Source organism: Poromitra crassiceps (assembly GCF_964638095.1).
Source record: "Poromitra crassiceps genome assembly, chromosome: 9".
Classification (NCBI taxonomy): Eukaryota; Metazoa; Chordata; class Actinopteri; order Beryciformes; family Melamphaidae; genus Poromitra; species Poromitra crassiceps.
Window position 1 is genome coordinate 51,212,263 of NC_139630.1, and position 19,643 is coordinate 51,231,905.

At 43.2% G+C, this 19,643-nt stretch overlaps 1 protein-coding gene across 1 annotated transcript; it reads left to right on the forward strand.

Moving 5' to 3' along the window:
- Window positions 1-1,215: 1,215 nt before the first annotated feature.
- Window positions 1,216-19,643, forward strand: ptk2bb (protein tyrosine kinase 2 beta, b). Its single transcript, XM_083643379.1, has 31 exons — window positions 1,216-1,347; window positions 6,766-7,001; window positions 7,400-7,578; window positions 7,804-7,891; window positions 8,042-8,121; window positions 8,507-8,569; window positions 8,841-8,895; window positions 9,114-9,254; window positions 9,436-9,510; window positions 10,184-10,285; window positions 10,408-10,525; window positions 11,117-11,156; window positions 11,406-11,437; window positions 11,686-11,727; window positions 11,843-11,940; window positions 12,070-12,151; window positions 12,317-12,417; window positions 12,714-12,829; window positions 13,350-13,450; window positions 13,555-13,644; window positions 14,126-14,330; window positions 14,818-14,926; window positions 15,059-15,121; window positions 15,255-15,380; window positions 16,175-16,327; window positions 16,544-16,579; window positions 16,896-16,920; window positions 17,055-17,089; window positions 17,229-17,363; window positions 17,524-17,604; window positions 18,036-19,643. The coding sequence occupies exons 2-31, from the start codon at window positions 6,804-6,806 to the stop codon at window positions 18,261-18,263; spliced, it is 2,997 nt and encodes a 998-aa protein (XP_083499505.1). The 5' UTR covers window positions 1,216-1,347; window positions 6,766-6,803; the 3' UTR covers window positions 18,264-19,643.

Sequence of the window (19,643 nt, forward strand, 5' to 3'; positions counted from 1 at the left end):
CAAAATAAAAAAACAAGTCAGCCTATTGGATGCCACAAGGAGGAAAAGGGACAAGTGACTGGTTAGAGATTGTCACGGGCCATTCCTGTAGCCGACTGAAACAACATCAACAGAAATATACATTTCACATGTAATTCAGTATCCGATCCTATATAATAAGAATGCAAAGTGTGTGTGAGTGAGCAGAATTGTGTTTGGCCACAGCTATGCCATTTCACGTGCAATCGGGTTGAATCTTTTAGGAAGTGTAAAGAGCACCCCTGCAGGTGACCTATCTAATGCTGGATTTTTTAAATTAGGTAATTGGGGCCAATTAATTGTCCTAATTGCCTATGGCGCCAATTACCTAATGATTGCCCTAATTAGCTAATGATGCAATGTCAATCGTGCAATGATGACATCATTTGCTGACATTATCACGGATTACATCACTCACTGATGTCATCATCATGCATTGAGTGCTCGGGTGACATCAGTGGTGACATCACATAAGTGATATCATCAGTTGAGTGCATTCTGGATTCTTTGGAGACCACTGTGTTCCAGACTAGGGGGGAGCAGGTCATGTTTAGATTAGAGAAACATGTTCAAAGAAGTTAAATAAATATATAAATACTGTGTGTGTGTGTGTGTGTGTGTGTGTGTGTGTGTGTGTGTGTGTGTGTGTGTGTGTGTGTGTGTGTGTGTGTGTAATTAGTATTTATATATTTATTTAACTTCTTTGATACTGAATTAATTAATTAATAAGCCTGCTTCTACTTTAGCTTCTAAATCAGGCTTGCAGCGCCCTCTGCTGTCCAGCCTTTGTAATTACATTATAACGCCAACCGTTTTTCAGCTTACTCAGTGAAACATTATTGATACAATAACGTTATTATAGCCTGCTACTACCTTCATTTTATCATATCAAACTATGGAACTAACGCGTTACATGTTTATTAATAGTTAATCAGCCTGGACTTGACATTTGCCCAGATTGAAACTGTTATTTCTGCATTTGAAGATGAGGAATTCCACAAGTCCAACAGTTTTCTGAGCACGTGTAAAACAGCACAGTCCCCAACTTTGATTGAAAAACAAAACCAAACCAAACCAAACAGAAACAAACAAACCCGTGTCCGGTATCCCCGCCATATTTAGCAATAGCGGTTCATGAAACAAGGAAGTGGGCCCACGTACCTTTCACAATCTTCCAAGGCTTGCAGAGGTGAGGGAGTGGCTTTGTCAATACCTGCCGACTTTTCCTCCAGCAGTGTGAGAGCAACTGTCAGGCTCAACTCTCCGCAGGGACTAGCGACACGTTTTCCTCAAACTTTTATTCTGGGAAGAAAATAGGCGAGAATCAAGGTAAGGTGTCAGTTTAGTGTCACATTCATTTAACGGTATGTCAATATGACGTTTTCCCAACTTGTGCTGGTGAGGTGTGCTCAGGAATAGGCTACTCACCTCAGCTGCTAGGCCTTTGTTTATAGGGATTAATAATGGGACACAGACAGGCCTATATTTAAACTTGATACACTTGGCTACAGTGTAGCAACTTTTCGATGGTTACTTTCGTTTCTGTTTGACTAACATGGTTCCTGTTTTATTCGTTCAGGTCATTTTAAATGTGCACAATGTTCATGTCGTGCTGGTATATTTTGTATATTATATTATGGATTCATGCTAAATAGCCCAGTGTGAAGTAGCCTACCTGCCATTTTGCTCCCAGAGTGAAACGTTTTCTCATTACCAAAGCAAGTCTGTGCAGGTGCAGAAGCAGCCAGCCACATTCCTGTGCCTGGGGTCAGGAGCTGGGGTAGAACCTCTGCAAAACATGCATCTGAAATAACACAAGAGGCTGTAGGCCTACTATGACTGAATCACTACAATGCTATTATACTCTATTACAGTATAGAATGTAAATATATCATTTTATAGTCTATGACATTGAAGAGAAGTAGGACTCTGACACACTGTTCAAGTTAGTGATGGGAAAGAATGCCCAAAGGGAAGCTGATAGACCAGTTATGAGTCAGATTTAACCACAACACCACAGTGGGGGGGCGGGGGGAGGGATGGTAACATTGGGTAAAGTGGTAGCTTTTTCTCCCTTTACATTCGCTGCAGTTTTCCTATAATGTAACTTCTAACAACAGCAACTGAACATGTCAACTATCTGATGACTACTGGATGAAATGGATATTGGTTCAGGTTGGACTGCATGCCATGACAGATTCTCGCATATACACTGCCTGCACCACTGAGGGAAAGAGTGTTGGGGTTGTATATCAAGTGGTTATTTTATTTCACTCTACACTCAAACCCAAACTTAGCAGAGAGATAACCTCACCTAATAATTTCATGTCATGCCTCCATAACCTACAGTAAGAAACGCAATAGGACGAATCAGCGTGACGTCACTGCCCCCCAAAAATGCGCAACCCCGCGGCAGTTAACTAGTATGAGTTGTGCCAATCAAACGTTAATATCTCAAAAAGTATACATCACATCGCTTATATTTTGACATTCTGAGTGAGAGCAGAATTAGCTCAAGAGTTTGATGTACAATATATGCATGTCATGTTAAAGTTGTGTGAACTGTCGCAGTTTTTAAATTGTAAACACGGTCGACCGGCTAGAGTCCGACGCTCAAACTCAGGCTCCATAGGGATCCATTGCCGTTGCCACCCAGTGACGCGGTTTGTTTACCAAAATGCTGCTCGGCTGATCCCTCGTATAAAGGCTGTAGCAGCAAGTATGTGAACACCCACATTTATTTATTGATTCAGTTATTTATTTGTTTGTTTATTTATTTGGTTTATGCACATTAAAGTATTTGGTCATTATTGAAAATATGTGACATACCAAATAATACAAAGCTGCTATGCAACAAAGAAATCAAATCAGACCATGTCATGATAGGCAACACAGCCGCTAAGCAGCTGTTGCTGCCTGTACCTTTTGTTGACATTGGGCTCATCAGGGTTAATTTATTAGGCTCATATTTTTCACCATATTCAGAATATAAGACATTTTACAGTAGTCATGAGGTTATCATTTTTGATACACTCTTACCATATTTTGATTTACCTATGCTTCTTCAGGGATGCAGAGTAGACTAGTCACCTGTTTGATCCCAAAATAGGGCACTTAAGTTTATGATTTCTTTCTGAGATGAGTTTGCATCCCTGCTCTTTATGGGAATAATCTCTATGTGGCCTTGCTGTGAAATACATGTAAACAGTCCACTGTTCCTCTCAGGTATGAAGGGGCTTCAGAGGCCCTGACACAGTTGGTCGCTCCTCCAAACATTTGCCGTGCAATTCCTTCTCATCTGTCTCTGTCACCCAGAATCAGTTGCTGTCATTCACTTTTCAACCCAGACATCTCGCTGTTAGATTAGCCTAAACCTTTCAGCTAAACACAGATGTTCACAGATGGGGAAATGGCCATCACCACCAGTATGTCGGATTTACTCCAAATCTAAAATGGATGCTTTGATGGATAAGGGTTTGATATTCCAAAGCATCGTCCTACTTACACATGGCCTCTAGTTTATGTGTGTGTGTGTGTGTGTGTGTGTGTGTGTGTGTGTGTGTGTGTGTGTGTGTGTGTGTGTGTGTGTGTGTGTGTTGAACGAGTTTCCTTGCTCCACCTATGTCTCTCAGACAGTGTGATAAGATCTCCCTCGGGAACACATGTTACCATAACAACTCAAGTGCCAGCATGAGTGTGTGAGAGGCGTCAACAGTGTGCGCCTGCCCGCCTGGGAAGCATCACTTTAATTTGTTCACTTTAAAAGACTCGAATGTGGTTCAAAACAACCCGAAGAAAGGAGCTCATGGCTGTCAGAAATCTAAATTCACGCCTTTGTGCATGATATGGTTTAGTGCCTGGCTGACACTCGCTTATTGTTGTAATATACTCTGAGTGCTCGGTCTGCTTGACAAGCTCAGAAAGTGCTGGGTAGAATATTGTTTTGACGAAATCATGAGCAATTCTTGACATGCCCCAGCCTTACCCAGTTTTTAGTTGAGTTTCAAGTTTTGGGTTTGAGTGTACAGTGAAATTAAATAACCGCTTGAAATACAACCCCAATACTCACAGCGCTCTCAGAAAGAGGCCACACACACTAGCTTGTTCCTGTTAGGCGAGAGACCCAGTGCTTGCCTATCTGTGCCTCATTGTTCTGGGTTTTAGTGTTTACCTGTTGAAGACTATACAAAGTTAAAACTATACAAAGATCAAGTCTCACACACTTGTTATGTGAACCAGACTAGAGGTCACGGAGATGTCGCTCGTTCAAAAGAACGACAGAACACATGTCAATTCCTAGTTTTATAAATTGGTGTTATATCAGTCAGTCAATAGACTGGGCTATTAATTAAAAAACAAAATCTTGTTGCTTTGACTAGTTCTTAAGTTCACAACCCACCACTACCACACTATCGCAATAAGCCTTTCATTGAAACTCTTATCTTTGTCATCCCTGACATTTTGAAGTCATTTTCTTGTTTCCTCATTACATGTGATATATGCAAAATATTTGAGCACAGGCATGTTTATGTTTTTTCTTTAGATATTTTATCAACCTTTGTCGTAATCTTGATCATACTGTGACATATATTATATTCAATCAATATGTGACTAGGTTCACTCCTATAGTAGGCCTACTGGAGACCTACTGTGATTCTTCTGCTTGTCACATGAACTGAGGCATGTGTTCATATCTCCTATATAGGCATGACATAACCTATGGATAGCTTTAGCACTTTAGCATTACTCATAACAGCCTATGGGTAGCTTTAGCACTTTAGCATTACTCATAACAACCTATGGATAGCTTTAGCACTTTAGCATTACTCATAACCTAGGGGTAGCTTTAGCATTATTCTTAAACATCATGCTGTCCCCACTAGCCTACAACCTCTGTCAGGCCTCCCACACCCAGGTGGTGGTGGGGCAAGGTGCTCTCTCCCTCTCTTCCTTCCGTGCTGTCTCTCCATTCCCCCCCCCCCCCCCCCCCCCCACACACACACACACACACACACGGCACACACACACACACACACACACACACACACACACACACACACACACACACAGGAATTCATGGCCTCAGGCTAACAAAACAGCACCCTGTGGAACAGCGACGGAAGCCCAGAGAGAAAGCAGCAGCACAGTGCAGCTCTGTAACACAGCAGACTTTTAACAGCATGGGCTTTCCTTTATGAGGAAGACGCGTTATGACAGCCGAGTAGCACGTTTCTAACGGACGGGATGGTGAGGTGGGTAACCGGTGGGTCTCTCCACCTCATAGCCAGATGTGCCGACAAGGTCTTTTTTTTTTAGTTATTTTACTGTATTTTAGTATTTACTTTCACTGTGTGTGTGTGTGTGTGTGTGTGTGTGTGTGTGTGTGTGTGTGTGTGTGTGTGTGTGTGTGTGTGTGTGTGTGTGTGTGCTGAGTCAGCGTTGACAGCGTGGCATCGTTCCCTCTCTGATTGGCTCATTTGACGCATCGGTGACTTGCTGCGTGTGTGTTTTTTATGGTCAGGTGTATCCAGATGATAGTTTATTCAAGAAGATGTGTGACTTCCCAGTTTTTCACATAGCCTGCACTTTTGAGGTGAGCGTTTTGCAGGCGCGTAGCTGTGTGGCTGCTGTGTACTTAAGCTTTTTATGATGTGCAGTGACGGTTATGTGTGTTGAAACCTTTACAGTCTTTGGTTGAAGAAGCCTGGTCTGTTGGTGCAGAATGGCCTGTTTCCAGGGCTTGTTGCTCATGAGGTATTAATGCCTGGAGAAGGCCAGAACAAACACGAGAGCTGCCTCCCTCCTTCAGTTTGAGGACTTGTTCGCCTCAGCTCAGAACAGTCATCATCACAAATCATCTGAGATTGCATAACTACCCAGAGCTGCTCCACTCTCTGTCTCTCACTTTCACACTTTGGTTTCGGGCTGGATGGGTCGGACTGTTTTCCTCTCGTTTCCCCTTTCAGCCTGTAGTCGGGTGGTTTTCTCCTGCGATTGGCTTCAACATAGTGTTTGACAGCTAACGTTATGTCATAAATATAGCATCTTCAGGGAGAAGATGAAAAAGTTTCCCCCTGTTGATTTAGGTGAGAGTGTCTTACAAGTCTCTACACTGAGATGCTTTGGCCTTGTGAATCACACAGGCCCTCACTTGAAATCATAAGAGGGAAGGAATGTAATCAGCAGATCTCAGAATTGGCTGATGTGAGTCATGGCCACATGCACGGGATCATAGCATGAATGTGGCACTTAGCATGATTTTAATACTGTGAATTTAGCAGATCATTTGTTATTGTGATGTTATATGGCACAATAATAAATACAAAATAAATAAATAAAAAATACATACATAAATAAATACATAATGCAGAATATATAAAAAAGGAAAGAATCTAGCAGAACATACAGAACAATGTGTCCTTAGCATTATGTTAGAGCACTTGAAACCTGAAGTAGTGCTGTCACCATAGGTCTTCACTGAATAAATAAATAAAATAAATAATAAATAAACTATATATAAATAAATAAACTATATATAAATAAACTAAACAAATATAAATAAATATACTAACGAACTAAATGCATTCAGGCCAGAAAACTAGCACGCCATGTTATATCAAATAGATTGGATTGTTCATTCTGTAGCACAACAAAATATTATTTTCACAGCAAATGTTCCAAGTACTGTATCTAAATACTGGCCAACTGCTCCCTGATTCATTCCGATTTCTGTTTGTCTGTGGAAAGGTTGATGTGGATATGATGGTGCCGGCCCGACCTTGAGGATGTACGAGATGATGTCCGGGGACACCCTGTCCTGGAAGGTGCCCAGTCCAGGCCAAAACGGGCCCGAGTTCAGCCCCGAATCGCACTTCACCGGGGACGGGCCCATCAAGATCCTCAAAGTGTGCTTCTCCACCAACAACAACCTGGGCAAGAACTTCTGGAAGCTGGTCAAGTGTGACAGCTCCTGGCAAATCAGGGTGAGAGCGAGGACAAGGAGTCGAAAGGGCAGGAACATTGTGAAAAATGGGGAGTAGGAGTTTTGCTGCGTTTACGAATGGAAGAAGAGCTGTCAAGGCTGTCGAGGTTGTTTTTCCTGTAGCTGCGCCAAGATGTTTTCTCTCAAGATGTTTTCTTCTGCCCTTTTTGAGAATGTAGCAAAGTTCATTTTGAGATTGGCACAGCAAATGTTGAAAATATTAATGCCTATAGTGCTTCCTCTCAAACTGAAATCTGCTCCGATTGTTAGGCCACTAGTTTGTTAGCGTTTAAGTTGAAGCGACCACTGACTGACTGAGACCCAGTATAATCATTGTAAAGGATTCCTTATGACATGTTTGAATCGGGCCTTTCTTTCTGCTCACGCTGTCCCCTCCAGGCGATCATCCGCTCCATCCTGAACAGCGGTCGGTTGGGGCCCAACATCCAGCACACAGCGTGCTACGGCCTGCTGCTGAAGCACCTGAAGTCAGAGGAGATCCACTGGCTCCATCCAGACCTGACTGTGGGAGAGGTGGAGCAGCGATATGAGAGCAACCACGTGGAAGCCGAATGGAGGTCACACATGGATTATGACTTATGATTATGATTGAATGTCTTCTCAGTGTGTGTGGTGTGTGTGTGTGTGTGTGTGTGTGTGTGTGTGTGTGTGTGTGTGTGTGTGTTTGTGTGTGTGTGTGTGTGTGTGTGTGTGTTTGAGTGTTATCTATGTGATGTGAGATATCTACAGCATGGTAGTTGGTCATCTTAATGGTTAATAACAGCTTTCCCTCTTGACTACAGGTATGACCTCCGTGTCAGGTACGTCCCTGTCAATTTTGTGGAAAAATTCAAAGAAGATAGAACTACACTGACGTATTTTTACCAACAGGTAACAAACTGTATTTATGTGTACATCCGCCCTCCCCCCATATCAATCTGTGATAGATGACACAGATTATGACTTTAAATACAGAATATTGATCACGTGATTGTCTCATCAGTCTGTTGCTCTTGTTTCTCTGTTTCCTCTTTGCGACAGGTGCGCAGCGACTACATGCAGTACCATGCCAGTAAGGTGAGTGATGGGATGGCGCTGCAGCTGGGCTGTTTGGAGATCAGGTGAGTCGGTGCATTCCTCACAGCATTCTTTCCCTCTTGTTGGTCATTGCGTAAACAGACCAGAGTCATTTGATCTAAGAGCTCAGTGATAAGAACGAGCTGGTTGGGATTTATATTCAACAAGTTGTGAATGTGCCCTATGTACAATGATGAGCTACTGCAGCCATAAATATTGTAAAACATATTTGCCTTATGTCATTACATTGTCTAAACAATGGTTTGGATCTTAGAGCGATTAGGTGCTCAACTGATATAGTATATAGATTCATTATTAGGAGAATATAATGATATGTATGTATATTTATTGTTCGCAGTGTTTGTGTTATTATAGGAGGAAAAAGTTGTGAAGAATTTATGCTCATATTCTTTTATGTTTATGTTGCAGGAGGTTCTATAAAGACATGAACGCAAAAGGTCTAGAGAAGAAGTCTAACTTTGAGCTGCTAGAGTAAGTTCTCTACAAAACTCTACAAATTCTCTACAAAATCTCACCATGAAGTCACATTGCTGTTGTCATGTGAAAACCTTGTTACTCTTCAGCCTTTCATAACCTCAGTGGATAATGTCAAAATACATGGTGGTCAAGCTAAAAGCAAGAACGTTTTTATTATCTCCTAAAAAGCTGACATTTTGGAGATACAAGGTTTTCACCAGACAATGATGTTCAGAAATTGATACCAACCTTCTTGATCTTTTCTCCTGAATTTTGTTTCTCAAAGGAAGGAAGTTGGCCTGGACCTTTTCTTTCCCAAGGAGCTGATTGACAGCATGAAGGTAAACTTTCTTCACCAGTGAATAGTATTATTGACTTTGTGAAAATAGAAACCCACACATTTATTTGAGTGCCAATTCCATTATTTAGCAATGATGACCTCATCTGAGCTTGCATGTGCCTCTCAGAAGTATTGTATGTTTTATGTAAATACCATTTTCTAACCTCAGCGCTGATAATAAGATAAAAAACTATTTCATATTGCCGTGTTGCGCTCCAGTCCAGACCACTACGGAAGCTGATCCAGCAGACGTTCCAGCAGTACGCCACTCTGAAGGAGGAGGAGTGCATGATCAAGTTCTTTGAGACCCTCAGAGAGTTTGTCAGCTACGATGAAGAGGCCTACCCATGTGAACTGGTGGTGAGTGGCAGGATTACGCTCAGCATGACACGTAGCCAGCAGCTTTCCGTATAAAAAGACTAAATCCTAAGATTACTAGTTTGTAACAGATTATAACATTGTATCTACAGTTGTTTACAGTCTGATATTGTAGGGTGTGGGTGGATATTTCTAACATTACACCACTGTTATTTGTCAACAGCAAGGCTGGAGTCTGTCGGTGGAGCTGGTCATCGGTGGGAGGGGCATTCGCCAACGCACACAGAAAGATTCAGCGGTAAGCCTGGCGGAGATGGGCGTCCGGGTAGTGTAGCGGTAGAATCCCTGCCTACCAACACGAGGGTCGCAGGTTCGCGCACCCGTGTTACCTCCGGCTTGGTTGGGCGGGTCTGCGGGTGGGAAGGCGGATTGGGTATGTGTCCAGGTCGCTGCACTAGCGCCTCCTCTGGACGGTCGGGGTGCCTGGTCGGGGTGGAAGGGAACTGGTGAAAAGAAGACGCTGTGTCGGAGGAAGCATGGTGCTAGTCTCGGCTCTCGCCAGATCGGCAAAGGGTGGAGCAGCGACCGGGGCAGCAGGTGGGGGAAATTGGCCAAGTACAATTTGGGGGAGCATGGAGGAGATGGGCATATGACAGGAATGTGGGTATTCTCTGGCAGCGATGAATACTTTTCATCGTATATTGGCTTGTTGTCTGGTGAAAGTTTAGTGGTATTAATGTATTCTGTGGTGGGTAATATACAGTAATTATGGGCCAGACATTTACTGTCACATGATCATAGCTAGACATGTTTTGAAAAGGAACTCGATCACATCTCACTGCATCGTTAGCCATCAGAGGATGCTACATCAGTTATTAACCTAACACAATGTGACACATTTAATCGGTGCTATCTTAATTTCACTGCTATTGAATTCCTCACTTGAGTAGTTGCTTCTTTCTGCCTCCCAGCCTGTGTTTCTAGCTGACTTCAAACAGATCAAGAAGATCAAGTGCTTATCTCAGAGCGACGGCAAGGCCCTCATAACCCTGGAGATAGAGGGGGCCAGACAAGTACGTATCACAACACCGCTACCTGCCCATTACAATATCCTATACGCTGTTCACACACAGAACTGCTAAAATCACACACCGTTGTGTAAATGATAAATGTTTTTTATTATTCTTTCTGTCAGTCTCTATCTGTCAACACGGCCACGTTCTCCATGGCAGAGAACATGGTGGATCTTATAGATGGTTACTGCCGCTTGGAGCACAACACAGATGATTCCTTTATCTTCCAACCAGATAAAGGTGAGTGCTGCTCAGGGCCCGCAGCGTTGAGGCACTTCCTCTGCTGTCTTCTCTCCATGAGCTCCATAAACTCATGATGAGGGAGCAAGTGTGGGTAGCAAAAAGTTACAGTACCAACTGTAGAAAGATATCACCAAAAAAGCCTAATATGTTGAAGTAAATTGTCGTTTTTTCTTTTTCGGACAATTAAAGTCTTCATTTAAGTCTCATAACCCTTGGGCGTCCGGGTAGTGCAGCGGTAGAAGCCGGATTAAGGGTTATGTGTCCTGATCGCTGCACTCCGTGCCATCGCTGGTCGGTCGGGGTGCCTGTTCAGGGGGGAGGGGAACTGGGGGGAATAGCAGGATCCTCCTACGCCCTACGTCCTTCCGGTGAAACTCCTCGCTGTCAGGTGAAAAGAACTGGCTGCCGATTGCACATGTATCGGAGGAAGCATGTGCTAGTTTACGGCTCTGCGCAGATCGGCAGAGGTGGTGGAGCAACGACCGGGACTGCAGAGGGAATTGTCCAAGTACAATTGGGGAGGAGGGGATCCGGAAAAAACTAGAAAAAGTTTCATATAAATGTATAACTGTGTTCTTTATCTTTTAGATACCAATGCACGAAATTCCCTACCTGAGATCCCTACAGGGTGAGTGTATGTCGGCTACACTATTGTGCAAATGTAAGACTTGTGTGCTCTTCCAGGTGAGGGGTAGCTGCAGAATCCCTGCTGGACTCATTCCCTTTGGTTGTAATATGAAATGAAAAGTTAGACGGAGAAGATGTATTGACGGGAGAGGCTGTTTCATTGTATCATTCTGTCAGTGCTCTACAAGGAGCTGTAACTGTATTATTTATGGTCGGTGCTTTCACTCTTTCTGTCTGGTCTCTGGAGCAGGAGGGAGACCGGCTCCTTCAGATACAGCATGGGTGAGCTGACAAGTCTCATTGTTTCCCACAACCTGCATTTGGCGATGCATATTAAAGTATCTAATCTAATCGTATCTAATATCATTTCAGTTTCCAAATCAGAAATGGAGGTTAAAATTGGAAATTACAATTCTAACCGCCACACCTCTCCATCATTATTCTACAATAATTATTTAAAAAGCCTATTAATTTCTGGTGTCATTCTGACCGAGAAATAACTATTTTTTAACTTTTTTTCCTGTTTTCAGGGTCCGATATTTATTGTGAGATTGATGAAAGGCCGAAATCAGGTTTGTAGGAAGCTTGTCTTCATTCTTTTGGAAAAATAAAGCAAAACCTGATTGAAGTGGCTTTTGAACTTTGAGAAATTGACACTATGACACTTTTTTATGCTTGCCTCTCTAGTCGTGAAGTACGGGATCGACCGGGACAACATCATTCTTGGTCGAATTCTCGGCGAGGGTTTTTTCGGGGAGGTCTACGACGGAATGTACAAACAACGAGTAAGTGTATCTTTCACAACACAACGACGTTGTGTAGTCATGGTGCACATAATGTGGTAGTGTGTGCATGTGAACCTGGCTGCTCTGCTCACAGCATCACTATGTCGTCTTTGCTTGTTCACTGAGCAGAATGGAGACAGGACCAGCGTGGCAGTGAAGACCTGCAAAGACTGCTCACCCGACGTTATGGAGAAGTTCATGAGTGAAGCAGGTATGTCAACAAATGTGTAGAAAATAATAACATGATCATGTGATAATGTCAATAATAATGCCAATAATATTACTACTACTACTACTTCTACTACTTTGACCACAACTACCGGTACTAACTACCAATTATAATAATAGTAATGTGTGATTTGTATGTATTTTCCAGTGATTATGAAGAACCTCGACCATCCCCACATCGTCAAACTGATTGGAATCATAGAGGAGGATCCTGTGTGGATAGTTATGGAGCTCTATGAGCATGGAGAGGTTGGTGCCCGCCAACTGCGCCATGCATGGTTTTCTTTTAGCCGAGCTCAAAAGTCACTCTGCATTATCAGCAGGAGTGAGATAAGAAAATGAGAACTACAGAGCGTCATCCACTCAACCTAAATCTTGCACAGGTCTGACATATCCAAACTCAATATGAGACCGTTTTTGCATCTCAGCATGGTTGAAAAACAAAAATCAATTTAATAGACGTGTAACTGACAACACTTGTACGTTATTGTCGATATCCTCCAGTTGAAGAGTCCAGTCTAACTAAATTCTTGACTCTCTTGCAGCTCGGGAACTACTTAACAGACAACCAGCACGTGCTGACCAATATAACCCTAGTGCTGTTTAGCCTGCAGATCTGCAAAGCCCTTGTCTACCTGGAAGGGGTCAACATGGTACACAGGTGAAAGACACTTTTTATTTCATGTTTTTATTATACCTCCACCCGGCGATAGCCGTGGCCAGAGGCATTATGTTTTCGGGTTGTCCGTCCGTCCGTACATACAGTAGTATGTACGTCCGATTCCTGTTAACGCGATATTTCAGGAACGCCTTGACAGAATTGCTTCAAATTTGGCTCAAAAGTCCACTTGGGCTCAAGGATGAACTGAATAGATTTTGGCGGTCAAAGGTCAAAGTTCTCTAATGTCCTTTATTTTATGGAAAATTCAATAAATACACTATTTAGAACTTTATGTGGACTGACAACCGACAGAGTGACTTATAGAGCTGCTGATCGCAGCTAAAATTAACAAGAGCCATATGATAATATGTATATAATGTTCCCCTACAAAGGGTAGCCTACTTGTGTGTATTATCAAAATTCTTATCATATTTTCCCTACATTCTCTAGAGTTCTACCGACATAAACTTGATATCTTATCCCTTCTTTCCATCATATTCCTGTTCTTGTGTTGTGACAGAGATATTGCGGTTCGGAACGTGCTAGTCGCCACGCCAGACTGCGTGAAGCTGGGTGACTTCGGTCTCTCTAGATACATAGAGGAAGAAGAATACTACAAAGGTAGAGCAAAAAGAAAAAAATTCAGTCACCACTTACAAAATATGCAATATACTTTGTGTTGAATGTGTTTAGTGAAAAATGCTAACGTCTCTCTTCCACCGCAGCGTCTGTTACTCGACTGCCAATCAAATGGATGGCCCCAGAGTCCATCAACTTCAGACGTTTCACCTCAGCCAGTGATGTCTGGATGTTCGGTAAGCCTCTAAAACCATTCATCCACAGCTGGACAGTGCAAAGACATTTTGGAGGGCTGCGGCGCAAGACAGGACAGGGCACTCATGTCTAAAACCTTTATGGAGATGTGAGGAGTTGCGCCCCTCAGTCCTCACATAGCATTGTAAAGTGCACCAATCGAGAAAAATCCAGTTCGACTCATCTGAGGACGACCTAATCTATGTTTACTTGGAAACAGGAAAAAATACAAAATTAATGCTTTGCCTCGCTGACTTTACCTTTGTTGGCTCAAGTCACCACACAGACCTCTTTGCCACTGTGAATTGTCTGGCCACTCCTGAAAGCGAATCCATTGTCCTTCCTATTGTAGCAACATACAAATATTAGTTCATCGTTGTCACTTCAATATTCCCTTTGTAGTCTCCTCACAGCATTTCACGATGAATAATGAATGTGGCTAAGCTTTATTTGATTTGATTCCGTGTGTGCGTTTCTCCTCAGCCGTGTGTGTGTGGGAGATCATGAGCCGCGGGCAGCAGCCGTTCTTCTGGCTGGAGAACAGAGATGTCATCAACCAGCTGGAGCAGGGCATCAGGCTGCCCAAGCCAGACCAGTGTCCTCCTGCCCTCTACTCCCTCATGACCCGCTGCTGGTCCTACGACCACAGAGAGAGACCCAACTTCACCGAGCTGGTGGTCAAGATCAGGTATCGCACCGTCAGAGAATAAACTCAATCTCATCTACAGAAGAAGAGTTATATTCCAAAATAAAACATCTTCCATTAAAAAAAGTGACTGATAGCACAAAATTGAAGTAGCCTCTTCGGATGACAAAATGATAAACGTTCATCATCCCGGTGGCTCACCTGCTAGAGCGCGGACCACAAAGGCCTACTGTAGTCCTTCGCGTTGCTGACCCGGGTTTGAATCCGACCTGTGGTCCATTGTCACATCTCCCCCCTCTCTCTCCCCACATTTCCTGTCTGTCTACTGTCCTATCCAATATAGGCAAAAATGCCCCCCTCCCCCTTAAAAAAAAAAAGTTATAACAATATATAAAAAAAAATAGTTATAACATAGTTATCTGCATGCCATCCATTTAGTGCAGGAGCTAGTGTTGTGCAGTAAGAGCACGTGAACTGTGATTTTGTCGTCCAGTAACACTAGATGAATTATTGTCTGAAATCATCACAGTGACGTCCACAATATGGAGAAGGAGCAGGACATGGAGAGGCGGAGGGACAGAGCGCGCTCCACCAAGTACTTTGACACCAAGTTCACCTTCAATGAGCCTCCTCCCAAGGTATGAAGCCAGGTCACGTCAGACTCACTTTTGCAAAAATAGGTTGCATGATACAGATCATGATTCAAATAGGATGAATGCACACGCTTCTATACATTCTGCTGGAGTGCTCTCTTATCACCTTTACTGCAGCCTTCAAGAATGAAAGCAGGGAACCGCTTTGGGAACACGCTCAGTATCGGTCTGCACATTCAGGTAAAATAGTGTATCCATGTAGTCCCTAAAGACACTGCTACAAACAAGTTGGCAGGCAATGTATGTCAATTCTGTGTGTGTGTGTGTGTGTGTGTGTGTGTGTGTGTGTGTGTGTGTGTGTATGTGTGTGCAGCTGAACGAGGCATTGTGTGCCAGCTCACCCGACCTGGCGAGCCCGACCTGTGATTATCAGTCCCCTGTTGACTCCAGGAACACCCTTTCACCACCCAAGATGTCCCCACGGCGACGCAGCATGGGGGTAAGAAACCCCAACATCTCTATCTCGAGCAGTGCTTCCCAAAATGGGGGGCCGCGCCCCCTAGGGGGGGAACAGAGGAATGATAGCTACATACCTGCCAACACCCCAGATTTTGAACCCTTTCTCCCGCTGTGCTCCTGATTGGTAACTTAATTCTCCAATTACTGTCTTTCAGAGGCTGTAGTGGGCTATGTGTCATGTCATGCTAGCTTGTAAAGGGGCTAAATAACGCTCCAAAGTTAGGCAACATTTTGGCGGTGTAAAAACCATTTTCAAAGGGTCCCTTGACCTCTCACCTCAAGGTATTTGAATGTCACCTCAAGGTATTTGAATGAAAAGATGCATTACCATATTTGAATTGTCCAGATGCGTTACAGCTGCGTTGTGGATCCGGTAGAACTGCCGGATCAGACTCTCGCCCATGTTAATAGATGGGCAATACATGCAGTACGGAAAAATGACGCACCTGCTATATTTTTGTCGGATCCAGCAGTTATTTTTACTTAATGTGAAAATTCAAGAATGTTTATTAGAATATTATGTCAGAAAGCTACTTTATCCTATCAAAACTCAAATCAAAAAAATGAATTCACATCTATAAGATGATAGGCTCCTATATCATAAAAGGGGGGCCTGACAGAAAAGGTTTGGGAACCACTGATCTAGATTGCATGTCTGTGTGTGTATTCATATGTGTGTAAGTGAATTTCCTGCTGCTTTTCACTTGATATCAGTCTATGTACGCGTATGCATGTTCCCAACCAGCCATTCATGTTTCCCTGGTGCTCCACTAGGAGAATGAGTTCCCCCGGGTGGAAGCAAACAGCAAGGAAGACGCCCAGCGCCTGTGGCAGATGGATAGGCAGCGCATGCAGGACACTCTCCGCAGGCAGAAGGAGCAGATGATGGAGGATGAGAAGTGGCTGGAGAAGGAAGAGAGACTCCTGGTGGGAAAAAGAGCATCATTAAGTTTTGTCAACCCGCTCTCTCTGTCTCTGTGTCGCCACACTCTGGCGGCCAAGCGGAACAGCGCCACCTTAAAAACTGTCGTTCACTCTGGACGCCCCGCTAGTCTCGAATTGAATGTGCCGCTGACAGCAGCAGATCTAAGGAGAGGGTCCATGTCCATATTCTATAAAGTGAACCTGCCTGTTCTTTTGCAGGACCCCATGGGACCAGAGGACCCTGCCGGCCCAGTGGTAGGTGTCCTGTTCACGCCCGTTCAATTTGGTTGGGAATTTGGGGATGATTTCCACGAGAAAGATTACACTCATAATACATCTAGGTATTTCAGTCAGATGGATTCTAAATTATATCTACGAATAGGTTTTTGTTTGACATATGATTTGTTTTTGTTTTTTTCCAGTTGAGTATTTTGTGCTAACCATTGACTTCAGTTCATTACTTCAGTTTAGATAGGTTGTCAAGTATTTTTGACAGATCTACTATATACATTGTGGTTTTTGCTATGTTCTAGTCCTGATGATATTTATCTTTGTTTTTTCCCTTTTTCAGTCCCCGGAACCTGAAACTGAGCATGGTGAGTTTTATACAAAAGTAGTAACTGAAAAATCCATCCAGTTTCTGAATGCCTGACTATTGTCTCTCTCTCCTGTCGCTCTCTCTCTCTCTCTCTCTGGACCCTATTATAACTTCCATCCTTCGACACTGCAGCAGCACCTGAGAAGCCCCCACGTCACACAGCACAGGTCATTGAAAAAAAATAATTATGGATTATATCTTTTTACCCCACTGAAAAAAATGCATTGTAATAGATAGGCCTTTTGTGCAAAGCAATGAATGTGACGACAGTATTTAATTATTGCAATATTATTCCCTCTTTCTCAGCCCGCCCCCACAGCGGAGCTCGACCGCTCTGATGACAAAGTGTACCAGTCCGTCATGAACCTGGTCAAGGTTGTCGTCCAACTCAAGAATGACATCACCACACTACATCCTGACCAATACATCAGCAATATCAAGGTACAGTCAGGCAAATCTCGCAAACGCAGCACGTAATTAGTTTTTCACTTTGACATTTTGCAGTTTTATAACCAACGTTTTTTTCAGGTAAAAAAAGAGTTTATAGTTAGAGTTATAGTCTATACAGTCAATGAATCCCCATCTTTATCTCTGTCTGCAGACTGTAGGGTTGACCTTACGGGATCTGATCCACAATGTGGATGAAATACTGCCCACCTTACATGAATCCATCAGGACAGAGGTACAGTACAATCTCTGCTTTTCTCATCTCTGTCCTTTATTCATTGATTTCTCCACCGTTGGAAACAAGACAGGCATCCTCATGCTCTGCCTGACAGAACGTCACTACGAACACAAAGATGCAGACAGACGGTCAATGACCATTTCATGTTTCATTTCCTCTTCGGGCTGAGGACAAACAAAAGCCATAGCTTTCACATTAGATCGCTGTTTCTGCAAATCCACAAAGCCAAAAGACTTCACTTATCAAGATGCAAAAACAACTTGTTTATGGGATGCATTGGCAGCTTCAAAAACAATCATTTTGCTTACTGAACTCTGTATCCTCATCACCCTTTGCATGCATGGTTTGTATTGTAACAGCTGTTTTTCAAAGATCCAACATTGGTAAGAGAGAGAAAAAATCTGTTGTGTTTGTTGTGTTCCCCACAGATCGAGGGCACCCAGAAGCTGCTGAACAACGACATGGCGGAGCTGATCAGTAAGATGCGTCTGGCCCAGCAGAATGCCATCACCACTCTGAAGGAGGAGTGCAAAAAGCAGATGCTGGGTGCAGCACACACCCTGGCCATGGACGGCAAGAACATGTTAGACGCCGTGGACCAGGCGAGGGTCAGGGCCAACTTGGCCAAGCCGAAGCCGAGGGACTCCGAGTCCTAGCGGGCTGTGAACTCTCTTCGTTTCAGTTGGAATCATGTTTTTTTCACCTCTGTGACACAGAGATAACCTTTGCACACAGGTGAAAATTTTGGAATGGTCAGATAGCTTAAATTAAGCCTGGGGCACCCACAACTTCACTGGAAGGTCAGCCTGAATGTGGAGATCACATGTGAGGTGTTAAAGATAATTATACCATGGTCTGGATGAAGGCTCGTTTCTGATTGGCTGGCAGGTGTGCGTTAAAACAGTTCAACGCGCATGTAGTCCGGCTCAAATTTAATCACGTTCTAAATTCATCCGCTACCCAACCTGTACAGCTGTTTAATCAAACAGCACAGCTAACGTTATTCAACTCACTACCTCCGCTTGTATGAGCTGAGCGGACTAGCTTCCCTGCACCATGCCGGCTCGTATCCAAGGTTCATCCTATTTACTGGAACAGCGCACGTTTCCATTGCATGAGACGCTGACGGAATGGTAATGTTTGTTCCAGGAATTAGTCGGTTTCCCAAGTGCTGCTAGGTAAACAGTTATGGCTTGTGAAAAACTTATATTTTGATTGCTAAACTTGCACACAAATTTGCGAATGCTTTTATTTTATATTGTTGGCAATAGCAAATGACCATGGTATAAGCGGGATAATCAACTCCTAGGTGTGCGTTAAAACGATTTTAATGCACTTGGCGGAGGCAACCGCTTAAAACCGTTAAACGCTCACCTGGGAGTTGCCTATCCCTTACATATGATGCTACTGCTGAACGCACCAACCTGGAAATAAGCGGATGTATGTGTGTGCAAAAGTAGCATGTAGACTCAAATGAATATGATTGATATGAAAGGCACCATATTCAAAATGCTGTTTATTTCTAATATTGGACAACTTTCAATGAATGCAAACTGTTCCCTTGGTGATTGGTGAGTTATCAACTCAGAGCCTGATGAAAGCTGTTAAGAAAATGCATTATCCTTGTAAATATAAAATGTGTCTTTTCTTACTTGTGATAAGCACAATAGGTTGTACTGCGGGGGGAGGGGGGGGGGGGGGGGTTAATGCATTGCAAATCAAAGACTTGTCAATAACCAAGGTGAAATGTAAAGATCTCAGATGCTGAGAAACCAAGAGGTTGCTCGGCCATAATGATTTCCTCAAAGCTGTTGTATTATATCAAGTTTGACTATGACTTGTTAAAATTGACATAGGAGATACAAACCATAACAGTATGGATTTCAGATTCTCAGATATATTTCAATTATGCTGTTCAACTTGAAAATATGTCAATACATTTTGTTATTCTACGTCTGTATCATCCTCATCATAATTAATATGAAATACTAACACTGTGATGACTTAATTCAAGTGCATAAGAAATAAATATTATG